At 41.1% G+C, this 22,471-nt stretch overlaps 1 protein-coding gene and 1 pseudogene across 1 annotated transcript; both read right to left on the bottom strand.

Moving 5' to 3' along the window:
- Window positions 1–9,483: 9,483 nt before the first annotated feature.
- Window positions 9,484–11,315, bottom strand: LOC129835795 (equistatin-like). Its single transcript, XM_055901573.1, has 5 exons — window positions 11,297–11,315; window positions 10,714–10,777; window positions 9,894–10,025; window positions 9,685–9,783; window positions 9,484–9,605 (listed from the first exon to the last, which is right to left on the bottom strand). Exons 2-4 carry the CDS (start codon window positions 10,763–10,765, stop codon window positions 9,701–9,703), a joined length of 267 nt encoding a protein of 88 aa, XP_055757548.1. The 5' UTR covers window positions 10,766–10,777; window positions 11,297–11,315; the 3' UTR covers window positions 9,484–9,605; window positions 9,685–9,700.
- A 5,236-nt stretch (window positions 11,316–16,551) lies between these two features.
- The window catches only part of LOC129835387 (O-phosphoseryl-tRNA(Sec) selenium transferase-like), a 30,877-nt pseudogene continuing 24,957 nt past the window's right edge, over window positions 16,552–22,471 (bottom strand).

The following is a 22,471-nucleotide window of genomic DNA, read 5'->3' as shown; positions in this document are numbered from 1 at the left end:
TAGACTGAATATGACATCATGGTGACTTCCTCTTGTGGTGATTTCCCTTCTACATGATCCTATTTTATATATAAGCTTCGACAGTACAAACAAACCCAAATAATGTTTTGTCCTGTGCTGGGTTGACTTTCGCCAGGCTACACAAACCTTATCAAAACATATAGGCCTATTGGCTAGGCTACATGAGGTGTGGCACTATGATTTGAAAAAGTTGCAAAATAAAGTTATGCATTGCTTCTTGCCTTACACTGGGCATCATTCCCAAGTGATGGGCTAATATTGTCACCCATCAGACTATTCTTGATTTAATCTTGTCTTTACATGTACTAAAAAATATTTGTGACATTTGTTTTGATTTAGAAAGGACAATTATCTTGCACCTGACTCGAATCGGGCAGGGGAAAAATACATTTAATCTATGCACTTAAATAGCGAATGGAGGATTATTTTCCCTTGTTTCATTTTCATGCCAGCCAGGTAGGCTATACTCCTGTTGGAAATATAAGCAATGTTTCTCAATATTAGGAAAGTTGATAAATACAGCACGAGTCAAAAGTTTGGACACACCTTCTCTTTCAAGGGTTTTTCTTCAATTTTACTATGTTCTACATTGTAGAATAACAGTGAAGACATCAAAACTATGAAATATCACATATGGAATCAAGTAGTAAACAAAAGTGTTTAACAAATCAAAATATATGTTATATTTCAAAATATGTTATATTTGAGATACTTCAAAGTTGCCTTGATGACAGCTTTGCACGCTCTTGGCATTCTCTCAACCAGCTTCACCTGGAATGCTTTTCCAACAGTCTTGAAGGAGTTCCCACATATGCTGAGCACTTGTTGGTTGCTTTTCTTAACTCTGTGGTCCAACTCACTGAGACTGCACTCGTGGAGGTGGTAAATTACCTTTTAATGGTGTCAGACCATGGTTCCTCCTCTGTCCTCGTGTTCCTATGTAACAGTTTAACTTTAGTCCGTCCCCTCGCCCCGGGCGCGAACCAGGAACCCTCTGCACACATCAACAACAGTCACCCACGAAGCATCGTTACCCATCGCTCCACAAAAGCCGCGGCCTTTGCAGAGCAAGGGGAACCACTACTTCAAGGTCTCAAAGCGAGTGACGTCACCGATTGAAACGCTATTAGCGCACACCACCGCTAACTAGCTAGCCATTTCACATCGGTTACACCTACACCTTAGTGCTGCTTTGATACCATAGATCACCACATTCTTTTGGAGAGATTGAAAAACCAAATTGATCTACACGGACAAGTTCTGTCCTGGTTTATATCTTATCTGTCGGAAAGATATCGGTTCGTCTCTGTGGATGGTTTGTCCTCTGACAAATCAACTGTATATTTCGGTGTTCCTCAAGTTTCTGTTTTAGGACCTCTATTGTTTTCACTTTATATATATATATATAATATATTACCTCTTGGTGATGTCATTCGGAAACATAATGTTAACTTTCACTGCTTGGCGGACGATACACATTTGTACATTTAGATGAAACATGGTGAAGCCCCAAAATTGCCCTCCCTGGAAACCTATGTTTCAGACATAAGGAACTGGATGGCAGCAAATGTTATACTTTGAAACCCAGACAAAATATAGATGCTAGTTCTAGGTCCCTAGAAACAAAGAGATCTTCTGTTGGATCTGACAATTAATCATGATGGTTGTAGTGTCATCTCAAATAAAACTGTACCGTTTTACTGCTAACCTACAAAGCATTACATGGGCTTATTCCTCTCTCTTTCCGATTTGGTCCTGCCGTACATACATACACGTACAATACGGTCACAAGACGCAGGCCTCCTTATTGTCCCTAGATTTACTAAGCAAACAGCTGGAGGCAGGGCATTCTCCTATATAGCTCAATTTTTATGGAATGGTGTGCCTATCCATGTGACAGGCGCAGACTCGGTCTTGACCTTTAAGTCTTTATTGACGACTCATCTTTTCACTAGGTCCAATGATTGGGTGTAGTCTGGCCGAGGGGTGTGCAGCTGACAGTAAGGCACCGGAGCGGTGAACCACCCTTGCTGTCTCTGCTTGGCTGGTTCCCCTCTCTCCACTTGGAATCTTTGCCTCTAACCCTATTATGGGGGCTGAGTCATTTGCTAACTGGTGCTCTTCCATGCCGTCCCTAGGAGGGGTGAATCACTTGAGTGGATTTAGTCTCTGAAGTAATCTTCCTGTCTGGGTTGGCGCCCCCCTCGGGTTCGGCCCGTGGTGGAGATATGCGTGGGCTATACTCGGCATTGTCTCAGGGTAGTAAGTTGGTGGTTAAAGATATCCCTCTAGTGGTTTGGAGGCTGTGCTTTGGCAAATTGGGTGGGGTTATATACTGCCTGGTTGGCCCTGTCCGGGGGTATAGTCGGACTGTGTCTCCCGACCCCTCCTGTCTCAGCCTCCAGTAATTATGCTGCAGTAGTTTGTGTCGGAGGGCTAGGGTCAGTCTGTTATATCTGGAGTATTTCTCCTGTCTTATCAGGTGTCCTGTGTGAATTTAACTTCTTCTGGCTGCAGGGGCAGTATTGAGTAACTTGGATAAAGGTGCCCATTTCAAACGGCCTCGTACTCAATTCTTGCTCGTACAATATGCATATTATTATTACTATTGGATAGAAAACACTCTCTAGTTTCTAAAACCGTTTGAATTATATCTGTGAGTCAAACAGAACTCATTTGGCACAAACTTCCTGACCAGGAAGTGGAAAGTCTGAAATCGAGGCTCTCTTCTATGTCCTGCCTATAAATGGGCATGATACGTATTAGTATACATGCGCTTCATAGACCTTCCCCTGGATGTCAAGAGGCGGTGAGAGAAGACATTTAGTGTTTATCTTGATCTGAAGTGGAATACAAGCTCTTTGTATGACGTGTCCCCCATTTCCGGTTTTCTGGAGAGCGCAAGAAGGGACCTGGATTTGCCTTCTGTTTAGCTGCCGTTATAGGCGACTACTATCTCCGGCTTTGATTTTATTTGATACATTTGACCATATCATCGTAAAGTATATTTTTTCAATATAGTTTAATCAGATTATTGAAATTTTTTGGGAGTTTTGCCGTGTTCCGTTCTCTGACTTTGTTGACGATGGATAGATTCGCGCCACTTGGCTAGTGCGCTTGCTAATTCAAGAGGGAAAGAGTCCGTTCTAAATCCAAACAACGATTGTTCCCGACAAAGGACCCCTTGTCCAACATTCTGATGAAAGATCAGCAAAAGTAAGAAACATTTTATGATGCTATTTCATATATCTGTCGTACATGTGAACTAGTCGTCGGCGCCCAACGTTTGGGTACTCTATGTATACCGAAGTGTATGTCGTAATGAAGTTATTTTTTAGAATTCTAACACTGCGATTTCATTAAGAACTAATGGATCTATCATTTCCTATACAACATGTATGTTTTAGTTATGTTTATGAATAGCTATTTGGTCAGAATATGTGTGTCAGAAAAAGTGTCCGAAAAAAATCCGGGCGTTGTGGGAAAAAGTAGCTAAGTTAGCACAATGTATAACCATTGATTTCAGCTCTAAATATGCACATTTTCAAACAAAACATAAGTGTATGTATAACCTGATGTTATAGGACTGTCATCTGATGAAGAAAATCAAGGTTAGTCAAAAATTAGATATCTTTAACTGGTTTGTTACGATCGCTAACTTTTACTGCTGGGGAAGGGCTTGTGTTTTTGGCTATTGTGGTAAGCTAATATAACGCTATATTGTGTTTTCACTGTAAAACACTTGATAAATCAGAAATATTGTCTGGAATCACAAGATGCCTGTCTTTCATTTGCTGTACACTATGTATTTTTCAGAAATGTTTTATGATGAGTATTTAGGTATTTGGCGTTGGTGTCTGTAATTATTCTGTCTGCTTTCGGTGCAATTTCTGATTGTAGCTGCAATGTAAACTATGATTTATACCTGAAATATGCACATTTTTCGAACAAAACATAGATTTATTGAATAACATGTTATAAGACTGTCATCTGATGCAGTTGTTTGTTGGTTAGTTTGGTTGGTTCTTGGTTAGTTAGGTTGGCTTTGTGCATGCTACCTGTGCTGTGAAAAATGGCTGTCCTTTTTTGTATTTGGTGGTGAGCTAACATAAATATACGAGGTGTTTTCGCTGTAAAACATTTTAAAAATCGGACATGTTGGCTGGATTCACAAGATGTGTACCTTTCATATGCTGTATTGGACTTGTTAATGTGTGAAAGTTAATATATTTAAAAAATATATATTTTGAACATCGCGCCCTGCACTTGAGCTGGCTCTTTCATTTCACTTTGCTAATTTGTGCTGTTCTTGCCACAATATAAACTTGGGTCTTTTAACAAATAGGGCTATCTTCTGTATACCACCCCTACTATGTCACAACACAACAGATTGGCTCAAACGCAATAAGGAGTACAGTAATTCCACAAATGAACAAGGCGCACCTGTGAAGATGGCGCCGATGGAGATGGTCGCCTCGCTTCGAGTTCTTAGGAAACTATGCAGTATTGTTTTGTAATGTATTATTTCTTCTATTGTTACACCAGGAAATCTATAGTCTCATTACATTCAGCCGGGAAGAACTATTGGATATAAGAGCAACGTCAACGTATCAAAACTACGACCAAGAATTCGACTTTGCCGAAGCGGAATGTCTGTTCGGACCACCACCCAGGACAATGGATCTAATTCCAGTAGCCGACCCAAAAACAGCAAAGAGGCCACCTGGTCAGGCTCAGTAGACGTGGACGTCGCCCCCCGCTCCCGAGTATACTACTAGCCAATGTCCATTCTCTTGACATCAAGGTCAATGGTTCGCTTCCAGAGAGACATCAGAGATTGTAACATTCTCTGTTTCACAGAAACATGGCTCTATCGGGATATGTCGTCGGAATCAGTTCAGCCACCGGGCTTCTCCTGTAACGGTTGTCGTCTTCCTCCTCGTCTGAGGAGGAGAAGTTTGAAGGATCAGAGGACCAATGCGCAGCGTGGTAATTGTTCATCTTATTTAATGAAGTGAACAACTCAAAATACAAAAACAACAAAGTGAAAACCGAAACAGTTCTATCTGGTGCAGACACACAACGACTGCCACCAGCCACCGGGCTTCTCCTGTAACGGTTGTCGTCTTCCTCCTCGTCTGAGGAGGAGAAGTTTGAAGGATCAGAGGACCAATGCGCAGCGTGGTAATTGTTCATCTTATTTAATGAAGTGAACAACTCAAAATACAAAAACAACAAAGTGAAAACCGAAACAGTTCTATCTGGTGTAGACACACAACGACTGAAGACAACCACCCACAAAACCCAACAGAAAACAGGCTACCTAAATATGGTTCTCAATCAGAGACAATGACTAACACCTGCCTCTGATTGAGAACCATATCAGGCCAAACAAGAAACCCCACATAGAAACAGAAAAACTAGACTATACCCACCCAACTCACGCCCTGACCACACTAAATCAAAGAAAATACAAAAGAACTATGGTCAGAACGTGACATCTCCAAGCATCGGGCCGACAGAGATAAACACCTCTCTGGGAAAAGGAAGGGCAGGGGTGTATGCTTCATGATTAACGACTCATGGTGTAATCAGAACAACATACAGGAACTCAAGTCCTTCTGCTCACTCGACCTAGGATTCCATACAATCAAATGGCTGCCATTTTACCTACCAAGAGAATTCTCGTCAGTTATAGTCACAGCTATGTACATTCCCCCTCAAGCAAACACCAGGACGGCCATCAAGGAACTTCACTGGACTCTATACTAAATGGAAACCGTTCATCCTGAGGCTGCATTTATTGTAGCTGGGTATTTTAAAACTTCTTGCCACTATAGGGGGTGCTGTTTCGCATTTGCATAATTTGGTCTACAGATTAAACTGCCTAGTACTCAATTCTTGCTCCTACAATATGCATATTATTGTTATTATTGGATAGAAAACACTCTCTAGTTTCTATAGCCGTTTGAATTATGTCTCTGAGTGGAACAGAACTCCTTCTACAGCACTTTTCCTGACAGGGAGTGAGATTTCAGAAATCTTGGCCTCTGGTCCCAGGTCAGTTTTAAAGTCCCTGTAAATGCTATGAGGATACAAACACTGCCCACGCCTTCCTCTAGATGTCAGTAAGAGTTGACAATTTGAATGGAGTCGATTGCGCAATCAGGGCCTGTATAAAAGAGCACAAGGCCTTCCGCTGGCTTTCTTTTCCTGCTGCGCCTGACGCACGAAGGACGTCGGACTGGCTCTCTTTCCAAGCTTTGGTTTAGCCACTTATATATCGCCGGTCATGTTTTTACTCGTTATAGGTGTTAAAAACATCATAAGTTAGTTAATTTAAACCGTTTTATAGCAATTTATATCCGTTTAGTGCGATTTTGAGGCATTTCTTTGTGATGCACTTTGAAGCGCCGGGCACGTTTCCAGTACCGGTCGAACGTTAGTGCCCATTTCGACGGACAAGAGGACATCTTTCGACCAAAAGACGATTAGACCGGAGAAAGGATACATTGCCCAAGATTCTGATGGAAGATCAGCTCATAGTAAGAAATATTTAAGATGATAAATCGTTGTTCTGTAGAAAAATGTTAAACGCATATTCCGCCATTTTTTTTGGTATAGCTTCGCTTGGCGAACCCTGTATTGCACAGTAAGGATAATTTTAGAACTGTAATTCAGCGATTGCATTAAGAACTAATTTGTCTTTCGATAACTGTCCAACATATTTTTTTTGTCAAGTTTATGAATAGTTATTCATTAGACAAGATCACTGTCAAAGATGGCGCCCGACATTTTCAGGCCAGTTTTGCTAGTATTCTCATTGTATAACCACGTTTTTTTGTGGCTAAATATGCAAATTTTCGAACAAACTCTATATGTATGTTGTAATATGATGTTACAGGAGTGTCATCGGAAGAATTCTGAGAAGGTTAGTGAAAAAATTAATATATTTTGGCGATGATAACGATATCGCTCTCTTTGGCTTGAATCAATGCTCGGGTAACGTTTGCATATGTGGTATGCTAATATAACGATTTATTGTTTGAAATTGAAATATTGTCTGAATTCACAAGATCTGTGTCTTTCCATTGCTGTGAGCTGTGTATTTTTAAGAAATGTTTTATGATTAGTAATTAGGTAATACACGTTGCTCTCTGTATTTATTCTAGTCGAGTTGTGATGGTGGGTGCAATTGTAAACTATAATTTATACCTGAAATATGCACATTTCTCTAACAAAACCTATCCTATACAATAAATATGTTATCAGACTGTCATCTGATGAGGTTTTGTCTTGGTTAGTGGCTATCAATATCTTTATTTGGCCGAATTGGTGATAGCTACTGGTGGAGAGAAAAAATGGTGGACAAAGAAAAATGGTGTCTTTTGCTAACGTGATTAGCTAATAGATTTACATATTGTCTTCCCTGTAAAACATTTTAAAAATCTGAAATGGTGGCTTTATTCACAAGATCTGTATCTTTCATTTGGTGTCTTGGACTTGTGATTTAATGATATTTAGATGCTACTATTTAATTGTGACGCTATGCTAGCGATGCTAATCAGTGTGGGGGGGGGGGGTGGGGGGTGATCCCGGATCCGGGGTTGAGAGGCGTGAAAAGTTAAAGCAGATTTGAGAACAAGGCTACCTAAATTCAACCAGCACATTGATTACGCTATGAGCAAGGTCAATACCTTCGACCACTGCTACTCTAACTTCCGCAATGCATACATAGCCCTCTCCCGCCCTCCCTTCGGCAACTCCGACCATCTTGCTCCTACCGTGTTATAGGCAGAAACTCAAACAGAATGCAGCAGTGGCGAGAACCAGTCAAAGCTGGTCTGACCAATCGGAAGCCACGCTTCAAGATTGTTTTGATCACGCGGACTGGAATATGTTCCGGTCAGCCTCAGAGAATAACATTGACCTATACGCTGACTATGTGAGTGAATTTATAAGGAAGTGCATTGGAGATGTTGTACCCACTGACTATTAAGACCCTAAGCTTGTGAGGTGTGGAAACAATTTTTTGCTTTTATGAACTTTGTCTTGCTGCTTTTTTGTTCTGTTGCTCTGTCTGTATGCTATGTCTTGCCCTATGTTGCTCTGCGTGTGCTCACTGCTCAATGATTTTCTATATTGTAATTGTTTTTAATAACCTGCCCAGGGACTGCGGTTGAAAATTAGCCAGCTGGCTAAAACCGTCACTTTTACTGAAACGTTGATTAATGTGCACTGTCCCTGTAAAAATATGATAAACGTACACCAACGTCACGCACCAGAGAGCATCCTGTCGGGCTGTATCACAGCCTGGTACGGCAACTGCACCGCCCTCAACCGCAAGGCTATCCACAGGGTGATGCGGTCTGCACAACGCATCACCGGGGGCAAACTACCTATCCTCCATGACACCTACAGCACCCGATGTCACAGGAAGGCCAAAAAGATCAAGGACATCAACCACCCGAGCCACTGCCTGTTCACACAGCTACCATCCAGAAGGCAAGGTCAGTATAGGTGCATCAAAGCTTGGACCGAGAGACTGAAAAACAGCTTCTATTGCAAGGCCATCAGACTGCTCAACAGCAATCACTAACTCAGAGGCTGCTGCCTACATTGAGACCCAAACACTGGCCACTTTAAACAATGCCTCTGTTTACATTACTTTTATCACGTGTATTTTACACCCTTGCTCCCATATACTTATAGTACATATTCACACCTTTAGATATGTGTATTAGGTAGTTGGGGAATTGATAGATAATACTACACTGTCGGAACTAGCATTGCTACACACTAAAATTAGCATGTGTCAAATAAATGTTGAGTTAATTGAAATGCATTCCAGGTGACCACCTCACGAATCTGGTTGAGAGAATGCTAGGAGTGTACAAAGCTGTAAAGGCAAAGGGTGGCTACTTTGAAGAATCTCAATATAGTTTGATTTGTTTAAGATATGATTCCATAATTGACTATTCCACAATGTAGAAAATATTATAACTGAAAACCCTGGAATAAGTAGGTGTGTTAAAACTTGCCTGGTACTGTTGATATAGTATTTTTAGCCTGTAGAAGCAGATGGGATCCTCCTCTTTTTAATAGAAGCCATCAGTCTGTTCTCACCCAATTGCATAGCTTATAGAAATGTTGGCCAACATGAACTCATGAAGTGATTTAGATTTTCAAATTACATTTGCAATGATGTCAGAGTGATTAGAGGGACAATAGAGTGCTGAGTACCAGGCAGTTAACAAGTGTGGTAGACTACTAATGACCATCACCAGCATCAGAGCTTGGAGAAGCCCAATTACTCCATGGTCACGTGGTATTTCATTGCCTTATTGTCCTGTAACCGCCAATGTAGTGGTAATACAGTCACCATAACAGTCCTACTTCCTCTATTTCCCAGAAATGGATTGGTTCAGATATCCTGAACAATTTATCACACCAACAATAAAGTAAGTAATTCAACCATTTAATCTGTTTATATGGGATGTGAATCAGTTCCTGTAGTACAGTAAAGACAACTGTCAATCATTTCAACGTCTTCTTTCCAACATCTTCATTCCAACACCTTTCACCTACAATTACAGACATAACATTAACATCCAGAATCAGCTGCAAAGTAGTAACATTTAGTGAATGAGTATGTATATACACCTTGGTGGAACAGTTGCTAGCAGTTGATTGGAGCAGTGCCTGGTGGAGTCTCAGTACCCTGGATCTTCTGTCCGGTACTGGTCACACACCAACAGTAACCTACCAGAAATAGACATGTTCCATAAACAATAGACATATTACACTAACACATTGAAGTGTCACATTCAACTGAATTGGAGAATTTAGTGTGTATGTGCGTCCGTGTTCACCTGCAGAGCCCCAACATTGCTTAGGGGTGTATTGTCCTGCGGCGTCACACGTTGGGATGTAGGCTCCAATTGGGCCATGTGTCGCGGCATCTCTAGCACGCTCACATGGGGTCTTGGGTCGTATCGTAGCATCTGGACACAGGTAACAAACATTGTAATGTGGACAAAATGTATGGACATAATATACATTGCTGGACATACATCCCAGAATCTTGGTTTGCGTCCCTACTCCCCCTAGTCAGAAGTAGTTTATACGGATTAGGGTTCCACTTCAGAAGTAACCTACGTACTAACTAGCTAAATACTGAAATTGTGCTACTTTTTTAAAAGCCCTATGCAGGCAAAATTCCATTTCTGTCTTTTGTATAACAGCTGATGAAACAAAGACTGAAAGTGGGGGTAAATTGTATCAGTGTTATTTCCTGATAGTTGCTAGACAATCCAATCATACATCCAGTTGAATGATCAAACAGTTCATATCAGAATACCTCAGGCCAGCATCTAGACACCAATATACATCTCTGGAACTAGAGGAGTGGCAGGTAGACTAGCAGTTAGAGAGTTGGGCCAGTAACTGAAAGGTTGCTAGTTTTTATCCCTGAGATGACAAGTTGAAATATCTGTCTGTGCCCTTGAGCAAAACAAAACCTTAAATTCTCCAGTGTCACAGTTGATAATGGTTGCCCTCTCAGAGGGTGTCCAAGGGACAACGGGTTATGAAAAGAAACATTAATACCTACGTGTGTGAATAGGACAGAGCAACACCCACTAATGTTTTATTAAAATGTTGGTGAGTAAGTGTGAAGTATGTAACTCTCACCTCCCAGAGCAAAAGCTGTGCTGACAAGCAGAATGATGGTCAATATTGCCATTGTGATAGTCTCCTGAGAGAGAGAGAGAGCATTTTAAATCTGGAATGGCTGTTGGTACTAGAGGAGAGGTTATGGAAACCCTGTGTTAAGTACAAAACTTAAACAACGGCTGAGGCAGCATTTCCTACACCCAGTCCAGAGGACCCCAAGAACCGAGTACGGGCAACACGGCACTACTAAGCTATTGCCAAAACTCCGGTAACATCTCTTCAACCACATACGATAGATAAGCCTGGCACACAGGAATATGGATCCTTTCCAAATGGCTCCTCATTCCGTTTGTAGTGAACCACCTTTGACAAAGGCCAACAGTGCACTACATAGGGAATCATCCTAGATCTAGTCAGAGACTACCCATTTACTGCAAAGGTAACTGTTAGTCTATGCTCTTAATTTTAGGGGGGGGGGGGGGGGGGGTGTCACTCCACAAAATGGGGACCTATATAGTGCATTACATTTGACCGGGGACACATAAGATTAAGGTGCCATTTAAAGGGGCAGCTAGTCTGTTAAATAATGTCACAATCTCACCTTCTGCACTCTTCCAAGGGATTCACTGGTTGTCTCTCTGTTGTCTGTGAGTTATGGTCTACTTCTTCCACCTCTCCTTTTAAAGGACCTGTCACAGGTGTGACTAGTTGCCTCATTAACCCAATGAGAGTTCCCATGTCGGCCATTATCCAGTGGTTTAAAGAACTAAAGTAAAACTATGTGCAGGTTCTACTCAAGTCATTTTTGGGGGTATCTTTACTTTACTATTAATATATTCGACATCTTTCACTTCACTACATTCCTAAAGAAAATAATGTACTTTTTACTCCATACATTTTCCCTGACACCCAAAAGTACTCGTTAGATTTTGAATGATTGGCAGGACAGAAAAATTGTCTGATTCACACACTTATCAAGAGAACATCCCTGGTCATCCCTACTGCCTTTGATCTGGCACACTCACTAGACACAAATGCTTCATTTGTAAATTATGTCTGAGTGTTGGAGTGTGACACTGGCTATCCGTAATCAAATAAAAAAACACGAAAATGGTACCATCTGATCTGGTTTGCTTAATATAATGAATTTGAAATGATTTCTACTTTTGCTACTTAAGTATATTTTATCAATTACATTTCATTTTGATACTTCAGTATATTTAAAACCGAATACATTAAGATTACTCATGTAATATTTTACTAGGTGACTTTCACTTTTACTTGAGTCATTTTCTATGAAGGTATCTTCATAGGCAGTGAAGAGAGTAGTAGAGGAAGATGGGTCCAGTTTCGAGGGATCCTGAGAGGCTCCCTGTGAGTATGCCGAGGCCAATAGAGAGTGATAGGAATAACACGTGTTTCAGTAAGGTTGGTTTCTTAGCATTCATAGTCATGGTTATCAACTGTACCGCAGAAATGGAACATAAATCACAGAAAATAGATGTTGTGGTGGTAGCTGCAGAGAACTCCTTGGGTTATGAGATTTTACTGCAAAAGAGTGACAAGGTGTGATGAATGATAGTGTCCTGTTATCCCAGGCTGCCGGCCTGCTTTAGGACAAAGCCCAAGCAGTAGTACTCAGCTCACGTGCTAGGACACAGCCCACGCAGTACTAGTCAGCCTACGCAGTAGTTCTCAGCTAACGCACTAGGACTCAGTCCACCCAATAGGACTCAGCCAACCCCATAGTATGATTATGCATTTAATGCTTTTGTTATAAAATTATATTTTTGGGGTGAAAATGATCTTCCCCAAACGTGAAACTCATGCGCTGCATGTGCATGCCAGTTAGGCTCTACACTCATTGTAAAGAGGTTATTTGGCCACTTTAGTTGTAATACAAATGTAGCCAGGTGGTTAAATGGCATAGTTGTATTCATTTATATCCACTAGATGGCACTGTCCCTTTAAGAGATTCATAAATAAGGTGTGCAAGCAGTTATGGGATTGTACATGCGCAGCGTGTAAGAGTAAGCAATTACACTGGAGGGCTACTGAAATCCATCATGGGTCCAACGTTACTTTGGATTGACATGGGGATGTTAGCTTCTTGCTAGCTGAATACCAGTGCTCCCAGAGACACGTTGTGGAGTTAATCATTACATTATTTAAAGCTGCTGTATGGGTGAGAATCTACTGTTCCATGTGGGGTTAGGGTATCACGTGGACAGTGTGTTTAAAGCAGAGCCACTTCTCAGATTGTTTTTATGCACTTTACCAACAGATGTATTTCACTTGATTGTGATTTAGACTGAATATGACATCATGGTGACTTCCTCTTGTGGTGATTTCCCTTCTACATGATCCTATTTTATATATAAGCTTCGACAGTACAAACAACCCCAAATAATGTTTTGTCCTGTGCTGGGTTGACTTTCGCCAGGCTACACAAACCTTATCAAAACATATAGGCCTATTGGCTAGGCTACATGAGGTGTGGCACTATGATTTGAAAAAGTTGGAAAAAAAAGTTATGCATTGCTAGAGAGATTAAAGTAGATGTCACGTGTCAAAATATTGATTGATGACCCTAAGTCCTGCTGTCAAAAAAAATGATTGATGACCCTATGTTCTGCTGACGTGTGCAAGCCCAGGGTTTCCTGTCCTGACCCCACTTTTGGTTTGTTCTCAGGGCTTAGAGTGTGTAAAAGCGTTTTATGCTGTTTTTGAATTTGTCATGCTGTTTGATGTCATGTGTCCTGTTGGGGGCTGGGGTGGGTGGGGGTGTGTGTGCTGAACATTTCAAAGAGTAAGGCCTATTTTATAGCCCTCCGGGGTTGTTGTCTAGGAAACACTAATGTCAGGGGGGTTTGCAACAGCCTTATAAAGCCACGGAACAATCCCTGTTTAAGACTGTACAAGATCTTAAGAATAACCATGGAATTTGGGATCGGTGACAAAGCAGTGATGACTGTAACATCTGAAGCAGGCCCTAGGGTTGCCCATAGAGCAAGGGCCCAGTATCAACCCGCAATATATGATGCTCCAAAAAAAATGTTTTTTAAATGTGTATAGAACCCAAATACCGCCAGCAAATGCGCTGAAAGATCAAGTGTTGATGTCTAATGGCCAGCTGTGGGGGTATCGGTTTGATTACCTGGCCTGTAGAGTGACCCTCTATACGGTAGCTGAAGGAGAAGAATATACAGACCAGACTGTAGGCTTGGACTATGGTGTTGAAGACTGATCGTTTTTTCGCAAGGTTGTGTGTCCTGAACTGGGCCTTATCACCAAGGGGTATAGTGTGTTCACGGGCCACGAGACCCGTTGGGAAGGGACCCCTGACTCCTCAGGACGAATATTTCACAGGGTGAAAATACAAAGACAGAATGGACGTCCGTGCGGCTGCGTGGAGTTCTATATCGGCACCGAGAAAATCCGAAACCAAAACATTATGGAGGGTGGCCTGACTGGTGATTCCAGACTGCGTCTGCTTATTCCTTTTAAAATTTGGGATGTACTGGAATTGAACATGTTGAAGGCGTTGGATGCTCTCTTTGTACAGAGCCAACAGCGGCAGAGCCTTGTTCATTTAAAGAAGTGCATAATATATACGAATCGTAAAGATTACGATTCAAAAGAGCCTCAAGAAGATACAGTGTCAGAAGAAAACTAAGTAAGCGGATGCTTTAACCACGCCCAGATACCCAAAGGCCTGGTTCTACAATAAAAAGAAAAAAGCAGACAGTTCTTCACTTCATCTTACACCATGGATATCCAGACCATCTACGAGGACTCCGCTACGTCATGGGGGCCCGACACTAAGGACTCAATGCCACGAAGCCCTACACTCTACTCCCCCCTGGCAAGACCCGAGACACCCCCTACATTTACACAACCTGAGGATGTGTTTGATGGGGTGGCCAGTACTATTTTTGTGGACACAATCAAGGCCTCTGTAGCTACACTTTTAGACGTGGTGATTGGCGAATATATACGAGAAAAATGCATCGTCTGTGAGATCAATCATCACAACCAGCGTCGTCATCCTTGCCTCTACGACCCTCCTAGATACTACTTTTTCAATCATTTTGAGGAGTTGGTGAAAAGACTGTGGTCCTGCCGTTTTATACCAGCGTTGGTCATCGCCCTGGAGTCTATGGGTCTTGTGCCGTCTATCCCTAGAGTTTACGGGGTAACCGAAGCCTTCCTACATGAACTGAAGGAGGCCATCTTCATCCACGAGAAACTCAAAGAAATCCGACACACCCTGGTGGACGACAACAAATACCGGGAAGCTGTGGTGGCTGATGTGATGCTTTTCTGGCTCAATAAATCCCAAGAGACCGAGTGACATTTTGTTATTTAGACGTAAAGCTATGGGTAACTATGTGGCTACGATGTTGGAGCGAATAAATACATTTTTTCTTTTGAGAGACCTTACAAATGTTATGCATCAGATTATTGAAAATAAAGTGAACAATGTATCGTTCTACACTACACACAATACCTGGGCTAATGTAGAGCGTTTGCTGAAAATGGAACAAAACATGAATCATGTACGACATACGGGGGAGAGTATGCAATGGACACATATGGTATCAAGAATTGTTGATGATTCTGAAGAACTAGAAATAACTTTGGCTAACCATTTAATGTGAACGTGTATCATATTTGCTGTTTATATACTTGTATATCCGACGTGTGTGTTTTAAAAATTCAGCGACACAAACCTGTAAATCTAAGCCATATATACAGGGTGTTGCATGCTGTGATTGTTGAGAAAACTGGGACTTGTATCTTGCAACAAATCCTGAATTGGTTGTATACGTAATACAAGGTGTTAAAAAATTAAAATTCACAAACTGAAATGTTGTCGTTATTTGAAAGTGGCTCATTAACGTTATTGTCCCTCAGAGAGGCAAGAAGGATGGCTGAGCAGCTGTCGAAAAACATTTATTATAATCCCGCTAACCCCGGGTCTTATGGTGGTAAAGAGCGTTTACAGAGAGCTATAGCCGAAGAAACAGGTAGCCTGTTAAGCGATGCTAAAGTGAATGAGTGGTTATCAGAGCAGGATGCTTTTACTCTCCATAAACCTGTAAGAAAACAATTTCCAAGAAATAGAGTTTTTTCTACGCATCCCTTATCCCAATTTCAGGCGGATCTATGTGACATGCAGGCCCTGGCAGATAAAAATGATGGAAATCGCTACATGCTAACGGTTATAGATATTTTCTCTAAAGTAGCCTTTGTAAGGGTGTTAAAAAATAAGAGCGGGCCGAGGTAACCCGGGCCTGTGACTCGATCTTGAAGGCAGGAGGTGCACCCAAGAAAGTGCAGACTGATGGATGAAAAAAAAAATTTAATAAGACATTTCAGAAGCTAATGAAGAAGCATAATATAATACATTTTGCTACAGGCTCGGATTTGAAAGCTTCGGTTGTGGAGCGCTTTAATAGAACGTTGAAGGAGCGGATGTGGAGATATTTTACAGCTCACAACACACACAGATATATCGATATCGTTCAGGATTTAGTAAAGGGGTACAACAACAGCTACCATAAGAGTATACGTATGAAGCCCTCTGAGGTGTCTTCTGAAAACTCTATTCAAGTCTTTAAAAATCTGTATGGTTTGTTCCCCCTTCGCCGTAAGAAAAAAATTAACTTTAAATTCAATGTGGGTGACTTGGTGCGTATATCTAAGTTGAGGGGTGTTTTCGACAAAAAATATGAGCAAGGTTACAGCGATGAGTTGTTTACCGTTACAGAATGTCTGCCACGCATACCCCCTGTCTACAAGTTAAAAGATTATGACGGGGAGCTTATAGAGGGATCTTTTTATGAGAAGGAATTACAGAAGGTCCAGTTGGGTAAAGACAAAGTCTTTCACGTGGAGGAGATTCTAGATCAGAAGAGAGAAAAGGGTAAAAAATGGTTGCTAGTCCGCTGGAAAAACTGGCCCCAAAAGTTCAACAGTTGGGTATTGGAGCACGATGTGGTGGATGGAACAGGTGTTAACTTAAACCCTCAGTCAGGATAACTAATTATATTATACAATATAATAGAATTATACAACCAATTTTCCAAAGCCTATAGAGTTATCAGAGGCTTGGGAAGTAGGTCTCAGCGAGATTACATACCCCCATAGTTGGTATAATATCAAAGATAAGGACCGTGATTTTTATTTCAAAAAGTTATCGGAACCTGCGAAACTTATTAAGCTTAAAAAAGGTTTCTATAGAACCGTCAACAGGATCGTCTCAGAGTTGAATGAACACCTAACCCTGAACAAGATGGAAATATTCCTATTCTACAACCCTATCCATAAAAGGATCCAAATCTCAGGGCCTGCTAACGGTGGTATAAAGACCAGCGGTAATTTATCCTACATGTTGGGGATGGGTCCCAATAAATGGACGTATGTGAAAGATAAATTATTCCCATTCCCTGCGGATATCCATGCAGGATTTTACAACATATTTGTGTATACCGACATCATAACCTATCAAAGGGTTGGAGACACATGTGTGCCCCTCCTGCGAACAGTTCATATAGATGGAAAGGATCGGGACATCGTCACTGTCAATTATGACAAGCCGCACTACGTACCCGTCAGCAAGAAATATATTGAAAACATTCTGGTTGAGCTTAAAACGGATCAGAACGAAAACATTGAATTTACTTATGGTAAAACGATTGTAAAACTCCACTTTAGACCCACCAAAATCTCTCTACATATATAATATTTGGTATTATATTTATAAACATGATACAAATAAAAGGGTTATGGAGCACCATCAGCTCGACCCTAACCGTTATGTTTCATACTATGTGGATCAAGTTGGTAATGGACTACCAGGATATCATGGAGCACCGACAATGTACGGTGCGGGGATAGGGGGTATATTTCGTAACCTCTTTAGGATGGTTTTACCGTTTATGAAGAGAGGCTTCAGCATAGCCAAACCACATTTAACCTGTTGGGGATGGGGGCGCTGTTTAGACTATTTATGCTAATTTGGCTAATTTTTTAAACGGCTTCCCACAAAATCCTTGATCGTACAATATGCATATTATTATTATTATTGGATAGAAAACAGTCTATAGTTTCTATAGGAGTTGAAATTTTGTCTCTAAGTGGAACAGAGCCCATTCTACAGCAATTTCCCTGACATGGAGTCAGATTTGAGAAATGTTGGCCACTCTTCTGAAGTCAGTTAAAAGGGCACTGTCGTTGCTATGACTATACGGACACTTCTTACGTCTTCCCCTGGATGCCTTTACGTGATGACGATTCCAACGGGGTCGATTGCGCGTTCACAGGCCCTACAAATGAAAAAACCCTGAAGCTAGTCATTCTTTGGGAGCTGCGTCATGAGCCTAGAGGACACCGGCGCGCACCTGTTCCAAGCGTTAGTTTAGCCTGTTATATTTCTCCGGTCATCTTTTCACTCGTTATAGGAGTTAACCTGTTGGGGATGGGGGCGCTGTTTAGACTATTTATGCTAATGTGGCTAATTTTTTAAACGGCTTCCCACAAAATCCTTGATCGTACAATATGCATATTATTATTATTATTGGATGGAAAACAGTCTATAGTTTCTATAGGAGTTGAAATTTTGTCTCTAAGTGGAACAGAGCCCATTCTACAGCAATTTCCCTGACATGGAGTCAGATTTGAGAAATGTTGGCCACTTTTCTGAAGTCAGTTAAAAGGGCACTGTCGTTGCTATGACTATACGGACACTTCTTACGTCTTCCCCTGGATGCCTTTACGTGATGACGATTCCAACGGGCTCGATTGCGCGTTCACAGGCCCTACAAATGAAAAAACTCTGAAGCTAGTCATTCTTTGGGAGCTGCGTAACGCGCGTGGAAGACACCGACCCTCTCCTGTTCCAAGCGTTAGTTTAGCCTGTTATATTTCTCCGGTCATCTTTTCACTCGTTATAGGAGTTACAAACATCACAAAGTAGTTAATTTAAAGCGTTTTATAGCAATTTATATCCGTTTAGTGCGATTTTGGGACATTTATTTTTGCAACGATGTGAAAAGTTGGGCACGCTTTTCAGTTCATCCCGAACGTAGTTGACATTTCCACATGGCAAGAGGACAGCTTTCCACCAAAAGACGATTTCTCCCAAGAAAGGATCCTTTGCCCAAGATACTGATGGAAGAACAGCTCAAGGTAGGACATTTTTATTATGATAAATCGTGTTTCTGTCGAAACATTTTAGTGGCTTAGGACGCCATGTTTTTTGACGTAGCTTCGCTTGGCGCAAACTGTATTGAAAAGTAAGGATAAATTAAAAAATGTAATAACGCAATTGTATTAAGAATTAAATTGTCTATCAATCCCTGTCCACCCTATATTTTTTAGTCACGTTTATGAGTATTTATGTATAAGAGTAGATCACTGTCTAAGTGGCGCAAGGACTTTTTCTTTACCAGCTTGTCTACATTTCACATTGTCTAACCATGATTTTGGTGGCTAAATATAAACATTTTCGATCAAACTGTATATGCATGTTGTAATGTGATGTTACAGGAGTGTCATCGGAAGAATTCTGAGAAGGTTAGTGAAAAAATTAATATCTTTTGGCGATGTTGACTTTTATCGCTCACTTTGGCTAGAATCAATGCTGGGCTGCTAATTGCTATGTGCTAAGCTAATATAACGATTTATTGTGTTTTCGCTGTAAGACACTTAGAAAATCTGAAATATTGTCTGTATTCACAGGATCTGTGTCTTTCATTAGCTGTATTGGACTTTAACCTGTCTAGGATCAGCGTGGCGCTAGCGGCACACCCCCCCCCCCCCCCACTGAAAAACCAGTGCCGCGAAATTCAAAAAAAATATATTTTTAAAATATTTAACTTTCACACATTAAAGTCCAATACAGCTAATGAAAGACACAGATCTTGTGAATCCAGTCAACATTTCCGATTTTTAAAATGTTTTACAGGGAAGACACAATATGTAAAGATGTACATCTATTACCTAAAAACACATTAGCATAATCCACCATCTTTTATTTGTCCACCAACACCAGTAGCCATCACCAATTCGGCTAAACTAAGATATTTATAGCCCCTAACCAACAAAAAAACTCATTAGATGACAGTCTGATAACATATTTATGGTATGGGATAGGTTTTGTTAGAAAAAAGTGCATATTTCAGGTAGATGGCATAGTTTACAATTGCACCCACCATCACAAATGGACTAGAATAATTACAATGAGCAACGTGTTTACCTAACTACTAATCATCAAACATTTCGTAAAAATACACAGCATACACGAATCGAAAGACACAGATCCTGTGAATACAGACAATATTTCAGATTTTCTAAGTGTCTTACAGCGAAAACACAATAAATCGTTATATTAGCTTAGCACATAGCAATTAGCAGCCCAGCATTGATTCTAGCCAAAGTGAGCGATAAAAGTCAACATCGCCAAAAGATATTAATTTTTTCACTAACCTTCTCAGAATTCTTCCGATGACACTCCTGTAACATCACATTACAACATGCATATACAGTTTGATCGAAAATGTTTATATTTAGCCACCAAAATCATGGTTAGACAATGTGAAATGTAACTCAGCTGGTCAGAATTTGTCCTTGCGCCACTTAGACAGTGATCTACTCTTATACATAAATACTCATAAACGTGACTAAAAAATATAGGGTGGACAGGGATTGATAGACAATTTAATTCTTAATACAATTGCGTTATTACATTTTTTAATTTATCCTTACTTTTCAATACAGTTTGCGCCAAGCGAAGCTACGTCAAAAAACATGGCGTCCTAAGCCACTAAAATGTTTCGACAGAAACACGATTTATCATAATAAAAATGTCCTACCTTGAGCTGTTCTTCCATCAGTATCTTGGGCAAAGGATCCTTTCTTGGGAGAAATCGTCTTTTGGTGGAAAGCTGTCCTCTTGCCATGTGGAAATGTCAACTACGTTCGGGATGAACTGAAAAGCGTGCCCAACTTTTCACATCGTTGCAAAAATAAATGTCCCAAAATCGCACTAAACGGATATAAATTGCTATAAAACGCTTTAAATTAACTACTTTATGATGTTTGTAACTCCTATAACGAGTGAAAAGATGACCGGAGAAATATAACAGGCTAAACTAACGCTTGGAACAGGAGCGGGTCGGTGTCCAGCACGCGCGTTACGCAGCTCCAAAAGAATGACTAGCTTCAGGGTTTTTTCATTTGTAGGGCCTGTGAACGAGCAATCGAGCCCGTTGGAATCGTCATCACGTAAAGGCATCCAGGGGAAGACGTAAGAAGTGTCCGTATAGTCATAGCAACGACAGTGCCCTTTTAACTGACTTCAGAAAAGTGGCCAACATTTCTCAAATCTGACTCCATGTCAGGGAAATTGCTGTAGAATGGGCTCTGTTCCACTTAGAGACAAAATTTCAACTCCTATAGAAACTATAGACTGTTTTCTATCCAATAATAATAATAATATGCATATTGTACGATCAAGGATTTTGTGGGAAGCCGTTTAAAAAATTAGCCACATTAGCATAAATAGTCTAAACAGCGCCCCCATCCCTAACAGGTTATTAATGTGTGAAAGTTAAATATTTAAAAAAAATATTTTTTTTGAATTTCGCGGCACTGGTTTTTCAGTGGGGGGGGGGGGGGTGTGCCGCTAGCGCCACGCTGATCCTAGACAGGTTAAAATCAGCGGCTAAAAATATAGTAAGTGAGGTTGTAGCAAATGCTATGACCCGAAGGGCGTCACCAGATGTGGAGCATCAAGAAGGCTCGGGGCTTATGATATTGTCTCGAAGGCCAAAAAAGAGACCCCCAGGTTTAAGACGCAGGTCGGCACCTAAAAAGCGGAGATTAACTGTTAAAAGAACCTCAGTAAGTCAAAGACGTGGTAAAGTGAGGAGGTCTGGACCAAAAAGAATACTAGGAAGTATTTTCTAAAAGAATAAGTGACATGGCTCTTTTACACCGAATGTCCTCTGAAGCTATAAAGACAGAACTCGATCTTTTCACGGCACCGTTAACGCAGCATTCAATAGACAGGTCCAGTTATGTGGAGATAGGCCCCCTCTCGGCTATTACAGATAACGGGCCTATCGAATTTTTCATACCAGGCCACGGTGACAACTATCTGGACCTCAACAACACCTTGGTGCATTTACATCTAAAAGTGACCAAAAGAGATGGGTCTAATATTGCAGGCGATGCCAAAGTGAGTCTCATTAATTACCCCTTGGCCACCATCTTCTCCCAAGTGGATGTGACTTTGGGTGAACGCCTAATCAGTCAAAGCAGCGCCACATACCCATATAGAGCCATCATGGAATGTTTGCTAAACTTCTCCGAAGACACTCTCAAAACACAATTTAGCGCCGGGTTGTTTAGCAAGGATACTGCAGGAGCCGCTATGGAATCGACAGACCCTTCCACCGGTGCAAACAAAGGACTGGCGGCACGCGCTCGCTACTGCGCCGAATCTCGAGAGTTTCATTTGCTAGGCCCTATACACTCTGACATTTTCTTTCAAGAACGGTTGCTCTTAAATTCTGTTGATTTAAGATTAAAATTAACCTGTACAGTTAGCATGATTGTTTACGCATGCTCTGATTCAATCTTGGAAGTGAATGCCCGTAGACAGGTCTTAGTGGATTATTATTAAGGACCTTTGAGCAAAGACATGAATACCCAAGAGTTGGAAGGGCTCATGAGCCGCTTGATTGGAAAACAATTTTGTGGAGTGATG

Source organism: Salvelinus fontinalis, chromosome 36, assembly GCF_029448725.1.
Source record: "Salvelinus fontinalis isolate EN_2023a chromosome 36, ASM2944872v1, whole genome shotgun sequence".
Classification (NCBI taxonomy): Eukaryota; Metazoa; Chordata; class Actinopteri; order Salmoniformes; family Salmonidae; genus Salvelinus; species Salvelinus fontinalis.
Note: the sequence above shows the minus strand (reverse complement) of the source record. Positions and strands in the feature narration are given on the sequence as shown.